The sequence below is a fragment of the Neovison vison genome, chromosome 11, assembly GCF_020171115.1.
Source record: "Neovison vison isolate M4711 chromosome 11, ASM_NN_V1, whole genome shotgun sequence".
NCBI classification, from domain to species: Eukaryota; Metazoa; Chordata; class Mammalia; order Carnivora; family Mustelidae; genus Neogale; species Neogale vison.
In genome coordinates this window covers 146,382,057-146,398,699 of record NC_058101.1, presented here as the reverse complement: position 1 = coordinate 146,398,699, position 16,643 = coordinate 146,382,057, and the positions used below count along the sequence as shown (strand labels likewise).

The window sequence follows — 16,643 nt, the reverse complement described above, 5'->3', positions numbered from 1 at the left end:
CCCAGGACCCTGAGATCATGACCTGAGCTGAAATCGAGAGTTGGTGGCTTAACCAACTGAACCGCCCAGGCAACCCGCTAAGTTACTTTTTGAAAATCTTCCATTGTGCAATGAGTGAAATGCCATAATGTGAACATACACTCTGCAAGGCAGATGGCATGTAAAGACCCTGGCTTTTAGGGAAACAGGGTCAAAGAACTAACACTTTCTGTTTACCTGAGTGCCCGGTACTATTGGATGCATTCTTTTTTTCTTTTCTTATTGGTAAAAGAATACTCTGTGTTTCAGAAGTACAATGGAGTTTCACATTCCTGAAGTTGTGAATACTGCTCTTTATGATTCTCTTCTCATTTTTTCATAACAAAATCATGAATAATTTTCTTCTGCATTTAGGCATAGCTCAATTCTCCAGAAAAATTATGAATTGTTTGAGGAATATTTCAAATGCAGACATGGAGTAAAGTACCATGAGAGGTGCACTTACAAATTTAAATACTTGTTTTGTGGGACAACTAAAATGGTATTGAGAGAGCTGGAGATTATAAAATTATTAATAAATAAAATAGCACACTATTTAGAATTTTGAGAAAACTTGTATTTCTAGGACTAAAAATGTTTTATCAAATTGATGTGAACTCTCCAAGCTCTTTCTTGGACTGTAATAGTCAATAAAAAAAAAGTTGATAAAAGAAAAAATAAAGGAGAGACTTCTTTGCATATCACTTTTAAACCTCAGGGGAAAATTATTATTTTTATTTAGTTAAAATGGACTCACTGAAGGTTATTTATGTTCATGTTCCTAAAAGCTAATGTATTTTTGATGGAAGTACATTTTGGATTAGGTTCGGCCTGATGAGGATTGTTAAATTACAACATACACAAACAAAAAACTGAGTTCAGTGAGCAAGAAATACAAAACAGTATAAACAAAACTATTGGTGGGTGAGTCCCATTGTTTTTCTCCCAAAGTAGTAATAGATTTCCAAAAAAAAAATCTTAAATTATTTGGAACTTGCTCTAACAAATAATGCGAGAGAAAAAGTCTTTCTAGTACAAAGTATATACTCCACTCAATGAAGGTTTAGCTCTACAGCCAACAAAAATTGTTACTACAGCGTATGAGATGTACATATTACATGTTGCTTAAAGGATTTCTAAATTTCAAAGTTGGCAACAGAATTAGAAGCGAATCTCTCTTTGGAAGGGAAAGAATCAAATATTTCCTTGTAGAAGAGCCACAGATTATTTGTCTAAGTTAAAGGACAAGGTTAAAATGTTAGACAAATATTAATTCCAGTTTTCTATATGCAGTGCACAGGTGCAACTTGAACAGCATATTATATGGTATAATCATTAAATTCATTCAACCAGACCTTAGAGAGTTAAAAACATATATTCTGAGGAACAGGACTCCTCGGTCCAAAGGATGAGAATGAAACAGTGCAGAATATTTGTGTATCAAGGTGATTCCAGTTTCCAACTGGGAAAACAGGACTGTTAACACCCACATCCCCTGACAACTGTCCAATTATGTATATCACACTTGGCCTACTGTTTGCAGTAGAAGTAATCAATAAAGGATGTGGTTGAGTGAACATAGATTTTGGTTGAACCAATGCATGAAAACTTAATCATTTACTCAGAGAGAAGAAATCAAATAGAGCAGAGATGAAACAGCCACTAAGGGGATTGTTGATTGTGCCACCAAGTTTGTGGGCCACAGATGAAAGTAATAAGGCAAATGGAATCAGTGACAGGAGAAAATGTAAAAAGCTATTCTTAATTTCATGAATTAATAGAAATGTTTTGATGTATTTTTGGGGTGTCAATTTTAGGAAATTTCGCATCAAAGCCCGGATATTCCATTTTAAAGAATATATGAAAATTACTAGGGCATGTCATTTCTCTCAAGCAAAAAGAAATTAATTTTCAGCTATAACAGAAAGGTAATTTTCACACTTGAAACTTTGTACTGATTGATTGAAAGATCTCCACTGTGGAAAGTTTTCTGGGGAATAATTTAACCTGAGTTTGCAAGAAAATTTACAATGAGTATGGAATAAACCCAGAGATAGGCTAGTTGTGACCAGTGTGTCTTGACCAATTCTCATTTTTGTGATTTTTTTTTCTCCCTAGATTCTTTTCAAAAGTCATCCCAATTATTCACAGAGTCTTAGCATTTCAGTAAAATGAGTTATTTCAGTAAATGAGGGGAAAAAAATGCCGTAAAGAAAACTGAGGAATTTTGCTCTCTGTATTTACTAAAATTGTCTGTCTGTGTTAATAATAATATTTACTTGGTAATTTCTCAACTCACTCTTTTTTTTTATGGACCATAATTCTGGCTTTTATAGCTGTGTCATAGGCAATTTTTATCATTTTAGACTATCGACCCCCCTTTTCTTCACCAGTATTCCAAGTGGGGCGGGGAAAGATATTGTAATGCTTATTTTCTGTTATGCTCCTTAACCCCTTGTGCAATTAATATTATTCAGAACAATGGCAAAAATAACAAACACTGTTCACTATTAAAAGCTTCATCAATAACTCTAATGGATGGCTGGGTCCAGCATTACCAAATGGACAACTCTGTATTACCAAGTCCTTAGTCTTGAGGGAATATGGTGTGTTTTTCAATTGAAGGCTTAGTATAAATTCTTATAACCATTTTAGAAGCTTCTAGCCTTAGAGATTATTCACCTTTCATGCATGCTCAGCTGATAGCCTTAGACACACACTTATGCTAGACATGGCTATCCTCTTCCATTTCCTTTAAAGAGATAAAATATATTTATAGAGATAGGGCTACCATTAGTGAAACTTGTCCAATTGCACAGGTTAGGAAAAAGAGATTTAGAGAAGATGTAAAGCTTCATGTGCGGCTTGATTTATTTCTCTGCTGCCTCTCCCATAATTTCCTCTATTTTGGTTGTGCTTCATTTCTTGAATGTTGCTGCTAATCTTAGGGCAGTTTAGGACTTTGAAAGGGGTGTGTGTGTGTGTGTGTGTGTGCGCGCGCGCATGTATAAAGGCACACCAAGCCCTTATAAAGTTAAATTTCTTTAAATGACCACAAAATTTGTATCAATGCAATTTTAGTAATCAGTGGACTTGATTGATTAAGTCTTCTTAGATAACTAGGGTGTGTTGTCTACCTGAAGAGAGCATTTGTTTTTGAAATATCTGTCTCTCGAGTTATTTTGCACAAATGGTAAAAGAGTAGGCTGCGGCTTACAGTCCCCTGGATGCTACCCCATAACCAGTAACCATGCTGCAAAATGGTAGATTTGCACTGGAAAGCTTGCAGTGTCTCTGGGGTACTTCTTCCCTATGGCCCCAGAAGAAGCATCTCCTGTACTCTCTTGTGTATTACATAACATTATAAAACTAAGAACCCAGGTCTACCATACAAATCATTGATGGCTTTATCTGGTACTTAGTAGATGGGAATTCTTATAAGGGCAATTTGTTTCATTGGGTATAAAAATGAGGTGGGGGGCGGGTCAATCTTCCTGTCTATTTATTACATGTTTGCCCCAAGACAGATTACTAGACTGCTGGAATAGAATTGTTCCCATTTCTGCCAAAAACTCATCCTACTTTATGATATATCAAATATAGCTGTATCCTTTGCCACACCTAAGCCCCAAATAACACTTCAGCAGCCAAATGAAAACATTAAATTGCCTGTCTGTTATTGTTGCCAAGATTTAGCAGATAATTGTTCCACTCTCTCAGCTTTTATCACATAAGCCAGGAATTCCGATCCTTGAGTGGAGATTAAAATATTCCAACAGAGACACTTGTCTTTAACAGGTGAGAATTATTTTAAGATAATCTCATGCATCCAGACGTTTAAGAAATAAAAACTATCAGCAACCAAAGTGGCATTCCAACCCTTATGACACAGTAAGTACTCAAGATATGTTTGTAAAAGAAAATATTTTCCCCTGGAGTTTTCTCTTTAGTTATCCTGGAACACATGTCATTTTGTAAAAATTATTTTGTAAACATGTTAAGGGATGCATTTATTTAACTGTACAGGCTTAGGCCAGGTCTGCTACTACAAAGCAAGGCAAATACTCCAACCATTTTCGACTGATTCTGAGCCATGTTAACAACAGAGTCAAGTAATTTAAAAATCAAAATGAACTGCACCAAAGGGCACAGAGTTGGGGTGTTCCAAATAGACATTAAATTGAAAACTTATAAATCTCTCCTTTGTGTTCAAACATCAGCTTCCTTCCAGTTGTTACATGGAAAGTAAAAGTTTAAGGGATAGCTGGGTTGATTTTCCAGAGGTTTGTTACCAATCTCCACTTGGAAGAACCACAACACTCATCGGTTGCTTGCTTTACCCATGGCTGACCCTGCCTTCCTGGAGTAAATACCCTTACTTTCCTTAGAGATATAGCTGTGTCCCTAACCACTTCTAGCGATGACAGCATTGTCTTTTATTTGGTGTTTTATAGGGACCTTTCATTTTGTTGGCATGGGTATTTTGATATTTAATTATTTATTTATTAATGATTATTATATATATTGGCAATGGTAATTATATAATGATGATGTACTTTCAGTTCACTAGGCATTTAATCTTTTAAATGCCTTTCAAATAACAATTTTATCTATTTTATTTTTTTACTATTTTATCTTTTAAAACACTTCTTTGTATGTGTTTACAAGTTGAAATACAGGAATTAGAACTTGACACACTCTTTATCTGTCCTTTTTCTTCTTCTTATCACTACTAACTACTACTACTATCAGCACACAACCATTATTAAAAAGCCGTATCTTCAGTATAAGATAACATACAAAAACCAAGGCCTTAATTTTGATGACTTTTCTTATTCTACCTTGAATTAAATAATGTTGCAACACAATGCAATAATTAAATGGAATACATAACGTTCACAATACGAGTAAAGGGTAAATATGTTTTTCATGGAAAAATCTGTTGTTCAGCTATATTTTTATTAAATTTTCTGTTTTAAAGGAAATAGAGGGGATACCATTCTCGCATTCAGTTGTTTATCCAGATACGTACACTCGAAGGAAGGATGTCTTCATGGAAGAAGCAAGACTGAAGCATAAATGAAAACTTTCCTCCAAGAAGAGATCCGGAAAGGTTACGGTGAGCTACAGTTACTGAAGCGTACTATATATTTCTGTGCTCTCTGCTTTTTTAACCTATGAGATATGACCTGATTTTTCCCTTTCATTCAAGGTTCTCACTAAACTTACAGAAAATCAAAAATAAAACAGTACAAAGGAGGCACAGACAAAGAAGAGTTTAGGTGCATATTTTAAAATGCCACATTGGTTTAAAATAACTTACGATGAAAGGGTCACTTAAGAAGGGCACTGCTTAAAATTTAAGCAGGCAGTAATGGAAAGCGACAGACCTCAAACAATTTAAGTCTTTCACAGCTGAGTGAATTCACAGTGACAGCAAGACAAGGATGTGCTAACTTACCTCTGCAGGACCTTGGCTATTGCTTCATAGGCTCTCCCCAGGCTGAGATCATCATCCAGGTCTGTGGAGATTTTACTGCAAGTGTTAAGGACCTATCAGGAAAAGAAATACATATTAAATATACAGCACGGCCAGATACACTGATGTTTCATTTCATAACAGAAAAGCTGAAAATTAATAGTTGTTTTTAATGTCTCCATAAAATATTTTTTTTATTAAAAATTCATGTTGGTTTGGTTTTATTTTTATCTATAGCATAACTTGTTTCACAGCAATGTCTTTAAGCCATGATAGTGAGGTCTTACTTTTGTAAAAATAATTCTTTTCTTGCACAATCCCAAATCTTCCAATTTATAGAACTTAGGTGTGAATAAATAATTGAATGGTTTACAACATTATTTTAAAATATGGTACTATTATCTAAGGTAATAGAAGGCAGATTATAATATTCTACTGGGGTAGCTTACATATCACTTTTCTTTCTATAAATAGCTGTTTTGAAAAGCGTGAATTTAGGTGCTAGGCAATTTCTGAATCTATCATTTTATTAGATGCATATCTCACAGTTTGTGCGTGTATTTGGTATACACTAAAAATATTTCTTAAAAATGTACTTCATTACCAACAATCTCTTCAATAATCAAAAGATTATGGCTGCCACCGCCAAACATACGATCTTAATTTAATTTAACACGGACACCATCTTTATGGTATAATTTCCCTTTTTATTCTTTTTCTCTTTCAGTGGCCAGAAGGAGGAAAATATGTAAAAGAAAATTTCTATTCTTTCTTCTTCCTTCATTGTTACTTGACCCAACCTATTACACACATGAGGACACAGGAAATCTCCAAAGACCTCTATGGAAATCCTTTTTGCACATTTTCTAAGACAGAATTAGTGAAAGTCATTTGACAGCATTTGGAGAGAGAGTCAGGGTGAGGGAGGACGTGAATATGTGCTGTGTGCTACTGCCTGAATTAGGCAGCTTTGAAGATTTAAGTATTAGAGGCAGTCTTGATATTTGACTTTACTTTCTTAAGGTTCATGTTTGGAAATAATTTCAATGAGGCCATCATGATACCTTAATTTATTTTTTTTCTTTAAAGATTTTATTTATTTATTTATTTGACAGACAGAGATCACAAGTAGGCAGAGAGGCAGACAGGGAGAGAGGAGGAAGCAGGCTCCCTGCTGAGCAGAGAGCCCGATGGGGCTCAATCCCAGGATCCTGAGATCATGACCTGAGCCGAAGGCAGAGGCTTAACCCACTGAGCCACCCAGGTGCCCGTGTACCCAATAAATTTTGCGTGTGTGTGTGGTTTATAAGTGCTTGTTGGAATGCTGGTATCAAAACTTACTGATACATATTGACCCAGGCTTTTAATTCCTGTTAAACCCACAAAGTTCAAAATTTTGACTCTTACTTTTAAGCCTCTTAATATGCCTTGTATAAAACTGAGAATACCCTCTTCACTTTGTCTTGCATAACTGACAACACCTACATTAAATCTGATATAACTTGACATAGACCTTTCCGAGTGAAGGGGCAGAATTCATGAGTTTTGTGAATTTATAGGAGAACTTACTGAATCCAAATATCAAAATATTTAGAAAGAGAGTGTCTAGTGTCTTTTTTGGTTCACACATCTTTATATGACATTCTAGAACTTTAATATTGAATATTATTATGTTTCCTGCCAAAAACAATTTGTTTACTCAGCAAATACTGTTACTGTGTACCAGGTGCTATGTTAGACCCTGAGAAATCTTAAATAGAAGGGAACAGGCTTGCAGCCCTGAAGGCATTTACAGTCTTGTGGTACAGAGGTTTGGCTTGATGCATTGTGTGAATTAGCGATGACCGAAGGCAGGATTCCCCAGGGCTTATACTATACTTATCCTGCATACTCTCCCATGTCCCTGGCTACTTGAAGCAGTACAGGAAGTATCTACAGGCACCCATTATCTTAGGGGTATGACTCTTCACCCTATGGATAGGAGGGCAGGTACCCAAGAAATTACAGGTAAATACTTCAGGGCTGATAACTCCTATCCCACACAAGTATGCGAAGGAGCAAGGGCAAAAACGAACTCAGTCTGGGCTTTTGGTTTTGGCCTCAGGCTTGACTCCACAGAAGCCTCCTCCTGGAGGCAGACATGGTCTACTGGAATGAACACTAAACTCAGAGTAAGAAGATTTGGATTCAAGTCCTAGTTATTTCACACATTTGGTCCAGGAATGCTCTTGGAGAAGACTTCCTCAGAATTGAAAAAGAAAACCTGCTTCTGAGAGGAGTTGTGAGGCCACCAGAAGATGATATAGAGCGCTACGTAAGCTACATAAGCCACAGGACAAGATTGTTTGGGAGTCTGTGAACCAGTCATTAGCGAACAGCTCCTCGTAGGGATTTCCCTCCTCAAAGGAAAGGCAACACATCTTAATTTGCAGCTTGAGAGAGTTCATATGTCAGCTTACACGTTTTACCTAAAAATAGGAACTATATAGGCAGTAGGAAGAATTTAGTTCATTACTGGCCCAGTAGAGAAACAATGAATGACATGAAATCCAAACTGGAGACCTACAAAGTGCCACCGAGAAACTCATCTCAATCAGACAGGACCTCTGCTCCTCAGGAGCGTGAGCTTGAGTGGGAGAGCATACACACACACACAGGAGAATCACAAGGAGAATACGAGGCAAAATTCAGCAGATTGGGGAACCCTCTAGTCTAATCTAAGAGGAGTAGAAAGGACGTGATTAAAATACAAGGGGAAAACTCATAAAAGTGGAAAAACAACTTGATATTACTAATTGGGTAGAAAATAAAGATGTTTTATATTGCTCTTATGGTAAGCTAACTTACCTGCTTTTTAATTAAAGTAGGCAGGGTATAATTTACAAATGAACAAACAGTAATCAATTTGAATGATCAGACAAATAGTGGAATCTTTTTTACAAAGAATACTTCAAGTGAGAAAATACAGTGCATATCTGAGGGATCCACTATACTTGATTGAATAGCCCCAGACAAGCATATGTTATAAAAACAAATCCAGGGTCTGGAATGTTAAATTCTATCATCATAAATCAAAGATAAGAGGAGAGGATAAAGACTCTCAGGTGCAAACTATTTGATGAATTAGAAATTCATTATGTATCTTTAAACTGTATTGACAATGAACTTCATAATCTTTGTCAAAAGACAAAAGACACCACCAATTAAGCACAGTACTAGGTAAATTTCAATAAACACCAACCTGTGCATGATGACAAGGTTATCACAGTTGGAAAAATCAGTTCATATTCCTAATAAAAATTGACTGCTACATGGCTACTCAAATTTCTCCAGTAATTTCAGTGACTAATGGAGATGAAGCTTTGAAAACTGAAGTTTTAAAGGCTATGGTCTTTATCTTCCCATAAAACTGATTACCTGAAAAGGCATTTTCAAATAAAATCCAAGTTCTTAAAATGATATAATTTCTTCTGGTCACCTAAAAACAAAACTAGTAGAATATGTAGCATAAAAAATGAGAATGTGCAAAAGAATAATGCTGGTAATATGTGACAAATTCTTCAAAGAATTGTTTGCTGTAAAATAAAATTTTAAGGATCATTAATTTCTTTTGCTGCAGTGCCCTTCAAGGGAGCATTGGATTTAAGTCAAGATTGTCACCTGTCAACAAAGTGATGGGGGGATGGTTTGGAGAAAAAGAGAGGGAGAGGGAGACTGAGAGAGAGAGAGAGAAAGAGAAAGAGAGAGAGAGAGAGAGAGAGAGAGAGAAAGAAGACTAGCCTTGTCCTTCCAGAAGATTATAAGAATAAATTCTGTGCGTGAGCTTTGGCACCTTTAAGGGCAGATACATAAGAAGTCATTATTATGTCTATTAATTTCAAACATCCAATTGTTTTCTATCTACACATGTTGAGGACTTCCAGTGATGAGGATACATCTGTTCTTACAATCCCCTTACTGTAGACAACATTAACACAGAAAAAAAATTCCAACAATAATGGCCGTTATACTTGTTTTCACAGCTGAAATCTGCTTTAAACCACTGTGATGACAATCATTCCTGGCCTAACTTGTCCAGATCATGTGGAATCATCTCCTCACCCCTCTGCCAGCCAGTTTTTATAAGAAAACACCGTCCTGGTCAATTTGTTTTTAAAACCTTTATGTTTAACATTATGGTAGATTCACATGCAATTGTAAGAAATGATACAGAGCACTCCCATTTATCCCTCACCCATGTACCGTCCTGCCAAGCACAACCAGGAGACTGATGTTGATACAATCCACCCACTTCATTCCGATTTCATGAGTTTTACACATGCTTGTGTGTGTGCACGTGGGTGTTAATTTTATGAGGTTGTATCACATGTATCTATTCCTGTAACCACCACCTCCACAGTCAAGACATAGAAGAGTTCTCTCACTGTAACAATCCCTCATGTTACCTTTCATTTGTAGTTATGTTTGTTGCTTGGAAGAGAAAGAAGAGAGATGGGGAAAATATGCTTTTTCTTTCTTCGTTGGGTGAAAGGTCTGCCTTAGAAAACATTCTGAAATACCATGGCATCTGCCCTGTTGCCTTCTGGTCCACCTCCCTCACCCTGTGTATTTGCATTTTACTAGGGGAATTTCTTTAGCTGAGGAAATAGAAGGACAGTAGCTGATTAATGTAGCTCCTATTTAAGTATGAATAACCCAAAGATCACTAACTCCAACAGAAAGTTGTAGTTTTTTTTTTTTTTAAGATTTATTTATTTTGAGAGAGAGAGAGAGACAGAGAGAGTGCAAGCAGGGAGAGGGGCAGAGGGAGAGACTCTCAAGCAGACTCCCCGCTGAGCACAGAGTCTGCAGTGGGGCTTGATCTCACAATCCTGAGATCACGACCTGAGCTGAAACCGAGAGTTGGACGCTTAACTGCCTGAGCCACCCTGGTAACCCCAGAAAGTTACATTTTAAAAAGGATGCTTGCTAGCCCCAAACCCCTTCTTCTGGGTAGAGTTTTATACAGCCTAGCAAAGTGAAATGAAACAATTCAGAGTGTGTGTGCGGGATAATTTGATTATAAAACAACAACAACAAAAACAGCCAGCCTTCTCGTAAAACTCGGCCTGATGATACGGTCATTGAAGCAGGTACTTGTTTTTACAACCTCTTTGGATCTACTTGTATACCTCAGGTTTTCTAGAAGCTTCACACAATTTTCCACAATCTCCTTCTCAGAGTGGTATGGAAGAGAATAATAAAAGGGAGGAGGGAAGACACGCAGTTGATGATGTGAACATCAGGGACTTGTTAATCACTGATACCTAAAAGGTAGCACCTTATCACTTCTGCTTTCTTCATAATGCTCAACCTATATTTATAATAAATAAACATATAATGCAAAGTACTCTTCTAGGTCATTCTATCAGATCATTGGATGTGATTGCAAGATAAAACTACATATATATATATTTTAGGTACACAGTGTATATTACATATCTGCATATGTAATATAGATATATCCCCGCTCTTAAAGGCCTTACTAATGCAATAAGACTTATAGACACTGATATTATATAGTGCTGTAAGTCTGTATAAAGGGCTAAAAATCTAGTCCAAAGGCATTAAGTCATTAAACAAAGACTGAGTGTCTTCTACTGGCCAAGCCATGCTCTGGGTACTAGACATACAACAGCAAACAATACAAAATCCCTGCCCCCATGCCATCTACACGGCATCTAGAGGATGGGGAGAAAACTTGTAATTAAATGTATACATGAGTGAAGTTCAAATAGTGTAGGAACAATGAAGATCTGGGAAAGGCTTCCTATAGGAAGAGAAACTCAATCTAAAGGAATGACAGGATTGGGTCAGTGGTGAGGTGGGCAGCTTTAACGAAGGTTTGGGGAAGTGAGGAGGGCCACAGTGAGAAAGAAGTTTTACCAGAGTACACAGAAACAATAATGCCCAACAGAAAGTCTGCTTTAAGATTCACCCACAGAATGTTTTGTCTAGTAACATGTACTAAGTAATCACAGTTTTATTTGTTAAATTTTTAAAAAGATTTATTTTTTATTATGTTATGTCACTGTATAGTACCTCATTAGTTTTTTTTTTAAATATTTTATTTATTTATTTGACAGACAGAGATCATAGATAGGCAGAGAGACAGGCATAGAGAGAAGGGGGAAGCAGGCTCCCTGCTGAGCAGAGAGCCTGATGTGGGGCTTGATCCCAGGACCCTGAGATCATGATCTGATCCACCTCCCTCACCCTGTGTATTTGCATTTTACTAGGGGAATTTCTTTAGCTGAGGAAATAGAAGGACAGTAGCTGATTAATGTAGCTCCTATTTAAGTATGAATAACCCAAAGATCACTAACTCCAACAGAAAGTTGTAGTTTTTTTTTGATCTGAGTGAAGTGTAGTTGATCTGAGTGAAGGCAGAGGCTTAACCCACTGAGCCACCCAGGGACCCTACATCATTAGTTTTTAATCACAGTTTTAATTGATGGTATGGAGTGACAAACTTTCAAGTTGCAATTTATCTATTTGGTTACAAGGAAGGACTGTAACTATTATTCTGAAAGTGAGGTGGGTTATTCACTTCCATTCTTTATTCATGCTCGTAATTTTTTATTTCTTTAGTCACTTTCATTTTTTATTTCATGCTTGTAAATGTAGTCTTGCAGGATTATTTTATTCATAGTTTTTGTCTAATTTCTAGGCAGCTTAACGTGTTTGGTTAAAATATGCCGTGTCCAAGGTGGGGCACTGCCTGCCTTGTTTCCCATTATCCAAGTTAAAAAATGAAAACAAAAACATAAACCTTTTTAAGTAGGCTCCACTCCCAGAGACCCTGAAATCAAGATCTGAGCTGAGATCAAGAGTCAGATGCTTAACCAACCAGGTGCCCCTCAAAAGATTTAATGCAGAGTTGTTCCTGTGTCTGGGGAAATGAAAGGAAATACTCTTCTTTTTCCCTCTGGCATAGCACCAAGCATGCACAACTCTAACTAAGACAGATCAGTGAAAAGAAGTTTAAACGGGCCTTCCTGCTCTGGCTGGTGACCCCATCTGTCATTGTTTCTGCAGAGAAACAATCAGGGAAACCAGCACATAAAATAAGTTCTAATATCTAGCCCATTTGGGATGGAAATTTTGTAATTTTACAAAAATTTCAAAGAACTATAATCCTACTTTTACTTCATACTTTTGGTATTTTTTTCTGTAGACATTCCTCCTTCACTTACCACCCTCCCCCACTGCTCTCTTCCTTAGTTAATTCAATATTTGAAATCAGTAGGGACTTCTCCTCTGAGGGCATAGACCAGGCTTTAGAGGAGTCTTATGGGATAATTAATCAAATTTCCCTCTGGGTGTTCACATTTTCTTCAAATAGCACAGGCTTTCAAGTCACACAGGTCTACTACTGAGCTGAGTGACATGTGTCAAGTGACTTTCTCTCTCTGAGCATATTTCCTCAGGTATAAAATGGAAATGAATAAAGTGTACCTTGAAGGTATGTTATAAAGTTCCAATAAGATGAGGTATTAATAATACCTACTAAAGATTTGAATAAAGCAACTGCTTAATTTCCCTGTGTACTTATCTTATCTAAGTGGTTCTCAAATGGGGATGATTTTGTCCCCTAGGGGACAAAATATCCCCCTAGGGGATATTTGGTAATGTCTGGAGATATTTGAGGTCGTCAAAATTGGGAGGGTTGCTACTATCATTTAGCGAGTAGGAACCAAGGATGCTGCTAGATACCCTACAATGCACATGGTAGTTCCTCATAACAAAGAATTATCTAGCCCAAAACATGAATAGTGTTGATGTGAAGCAATCTTGCTTTAGCCTTTACCTCAAACATTTTCATGATTGGAAACAACATCTTGTGGAGCCAACTGCTCTACCACTGAAGAAGTACGTGAGAATTATTGGTTAAGTTAAGCAAAACTGGTAACTTCTACTGTTCGCCACGGCTGTTTTTAGTGGAACCACACAAGATGAGTTCATCCCTCATCTATGTAAGAGTCCTTCTAATACTGAAAGATAGCTGTCTTCCCTCCTCAAAGCCTCCTAACATACGAAGTCATCCAGGAGATTCTGAAATGAGTGAGAATGTACCCCAACGGTATAGCCATTTGAATGTTTCATTTTTAGTTTTGTCTGAGTTCTAGAAGAGTTTAAATAAACCCATCTGGACCAAAAAATGTCCCTGAAACCATAAAGAGGCATCCATCAGGTTTGTTTATAAGTTATGGTTTATTACCTAGGGTGTATGTTTTACCTCTTCTTCCTTGCCCACCATAAAAAGATAGTACAGCTAGCTGTTATACATCTCCTACACAAACCCCAAATTATGCCATTTCATAACAAAAGTTTGGCACAGTGCTGAATATCATGCATTAATTCGAGGAGAAAAAGGCAATGATACAGATTCACTCTTGTGCAATAAGAAATACAGAAATTATAAAAATCAAGTCTGCCATCTTGAGCTTGAAATCAATGTCAAGTCTTATCGGAAATACATTTATTCTGATTTCTGGCAATCTAACCCCCTTTAGCCATTTCACAGTTGGTGAGCAGAAAGGATGTTTCTGCCTCATTTACAGTGTCTGAACCTGATTCAGACAATCAACTGCAACATTAGTCAAAGAAATCAGTGGCTAATGATTTCTGACAAGCACTGCAGTAACAGGCTGAGGACCAGACTGGACCACAACAACATTCAGAGTACTTTACAGGAGTCAGCAAGCGGAGATGGCAGAAGATGGTAAAAATGGGAGTAAATAGAACTGTCAGCCCATCACTTACACATTTTTTTTTTTTGCAAAGTCATTGTACTCAACGTGTAGCAAATACAGTAATCCTTTTCTACAAATATGTTATATTGAATGAACACTGAGGACCAGCACATTATGCAGCTCTGTAATCTGTAACACACAAAAGTAGTTAAATACTTCACATTCCGCTGAAACTATATACTTAAGTTAGGAGCAGTGTAGCCTTTTTGTGTTGATCACCTGAACTCTCCTTCAGGAACTCTCTCTTCCTGAAATGCATTACTCATCATTTGGAGTGACTATTCCACACCGTTTATTGTGTTGCCCAACACATAGCATGAAGGTTACGTGGTCTAGTACAGAAAGGATTGAATGTGAAAAGGTATGAGCTCTAGATTCTCTTCTGCCATTAGCTCAGGGTATGATTTTGACAGGTCACCTGGTTACCTTGAGCTTCAGTATCCAAGTCTGGCAGATAAGGGGGTAGGACCAAAGGATCTAAAACTCTCCGTTCCAAAAATATTAGTTGGAGTTCAGAACTCTACATTGATACATTTAGTAATTTAAGATAGGCTCTGATTATTTCAATAATTTATCATTGGCTTTAAAGTCCCTGATAAACCTATTTTTAAAATTTTTAAAAAGAAACAAAAAGATGAGTCCTTTCATGCAATTGAAATGTTATTTTTTTTAAAAAAATGTTATCTTCATGCTTCCCCCTTATTTGAAGAATCACACATACTCTTAATGAATTGCTTTTTAAAGAATGTCCCTACACTGAAGTAGCTGATAGCAAGGAGAGCTGAATCTATAATACCTTTGGTTCATATTTAATAGCAACTACTATAAGTGCAATGATCAGTTCTCTTCAAAAATAGCAAATTTTTTTGTACCACCTAAAATTTTTAAGAATTTGATGAAAATTTAAGGTTATCCTTAAATGATATAAACTGAATTAGAATTGTTAATTTCTCACATGCTAGGAGTTTATATTGTATTTTCAAAAAAGCTTTTACAAAGATAGAAATAAATCTTAAAAAAATTCCAAGAATCTTCTTTCACCTTAAAACTGTCTCTCTAGATGTCCAATATACAGGGGGCTCTCAAGACCCAAAATAATGAGATAGAATTTCACTTGCAGCTAAAAATAAAAGTTTTCTGAATAGTAAATTGGAACATATTGCTCAAAACTGCCATTTCTAAATCGGCCATTATAGGTTTGTAGTATGTTAAGGAGACAAATTTATGAAGAATTTCAGTTCTAATTCTCAATTATTTTCTATACTATAAATCAGAAAGCATAAAAATACTTATCCTGTACAAGCCAATCATGGTGTGAGTTATACTTCGCAGCTCCTTAAAAAGAAATTTTCCCTGCCCTTAAGTTCTTGCTAGGAAAATCCACTGAAGACTTTGTTTTTCATTTTGCTAGAAAGTTCTTGACCAAAGGCAGTCCAGTAATCTATGAAACTATATACTTATATATATACTTATAGTATATATAGATTATATATTTTATATGTATATGTATATGATATAATTTTATAATAAAATATAATATATTGTCATTAAATATTATTTATATTATATAATATATTATTATACAATATAAAATATAATATTATATATATATATAGAATAGATTCTATGTCATAGCCTGACATACAAAGTTCTATTTGGTGGACGACTATAGTGATTATCAGTTCTTTTTTTTTTTATGTTCAGTTAGCCACTGTGTAGTACATCATTAGCTTTTGATGTAGTGTTCAATGATTCATTAGTTACATAAGTTCTGTCACGCTCTCTTAGGAAATTCAGACCCATTAAGCAGTTGGTAATGGCAGAAATGAGGATAAAAGAACATGAAGAGAGTGATCGACTTACGTCAATAGAGTGCATGCAACTGACTGCTGCTGCTGGGGGGATAATAAGAAAACTCAGCCCCTTGTATTCTAGGGATCCTCCAGTTCCCAGGAATCTTTCAGTTCACGAGACCCAACCATCTCCTGATCCCGGGTCCTCATGGGATAGGAGTCCTCTCATTACCACAGGAATCTCTACAAGTACTTCCGTTACTTGAGTGAATTCCGTTACTTGAATGGATCCCTTTCTTGTACCCAAAGAATAAAACAGAAGTACTGAGAGACAGAGGGCTCTCTAGAGCTAAAGAGGCAAATACATAACTTCAAGGCTTTTCCCCCTCCAAGTTTGCCAGTGAAAGATAGTACAGGATGACACTTCCCATGGCAGCAGGCCACCAAAGACAGATCATACAAAATGATTAGAGATTTCAGTTCCAGAAAAGATTCTGAATGAAAAAAAGTTTGTGTATTTTTTTAAACGAGGAAATTCTCAAGCTCCACTTGGTAATG

General features: G+C 36.4%; 1 protein-coding gene across 6 annotated transcripts in view; it reads right to left on the bottom strand.

Moving 5' to 3' along the window:
• Positions 1-16,643, bottom strand: part of TTC29 (tetratricopeptide repeat domain 29) — a 243,162-nt gene that overhangs the window by 116,098 nt on the left and 110,421 nt on the right. For all 6 annotated transcript variants that reach the window (XM_044224911.1, XM_044224914.1, XM_044224910.1 and 3 more), the window contains one exon: positions 5,480-5,571. In XM_044224911.1, the coding sequence (XP_044080846.1) occupies positions 5,480-5,571 (92 nt within the window). The remainder of the gene's footprint in view (positions 1-5,479; positions 5,572-16,643) is intronic.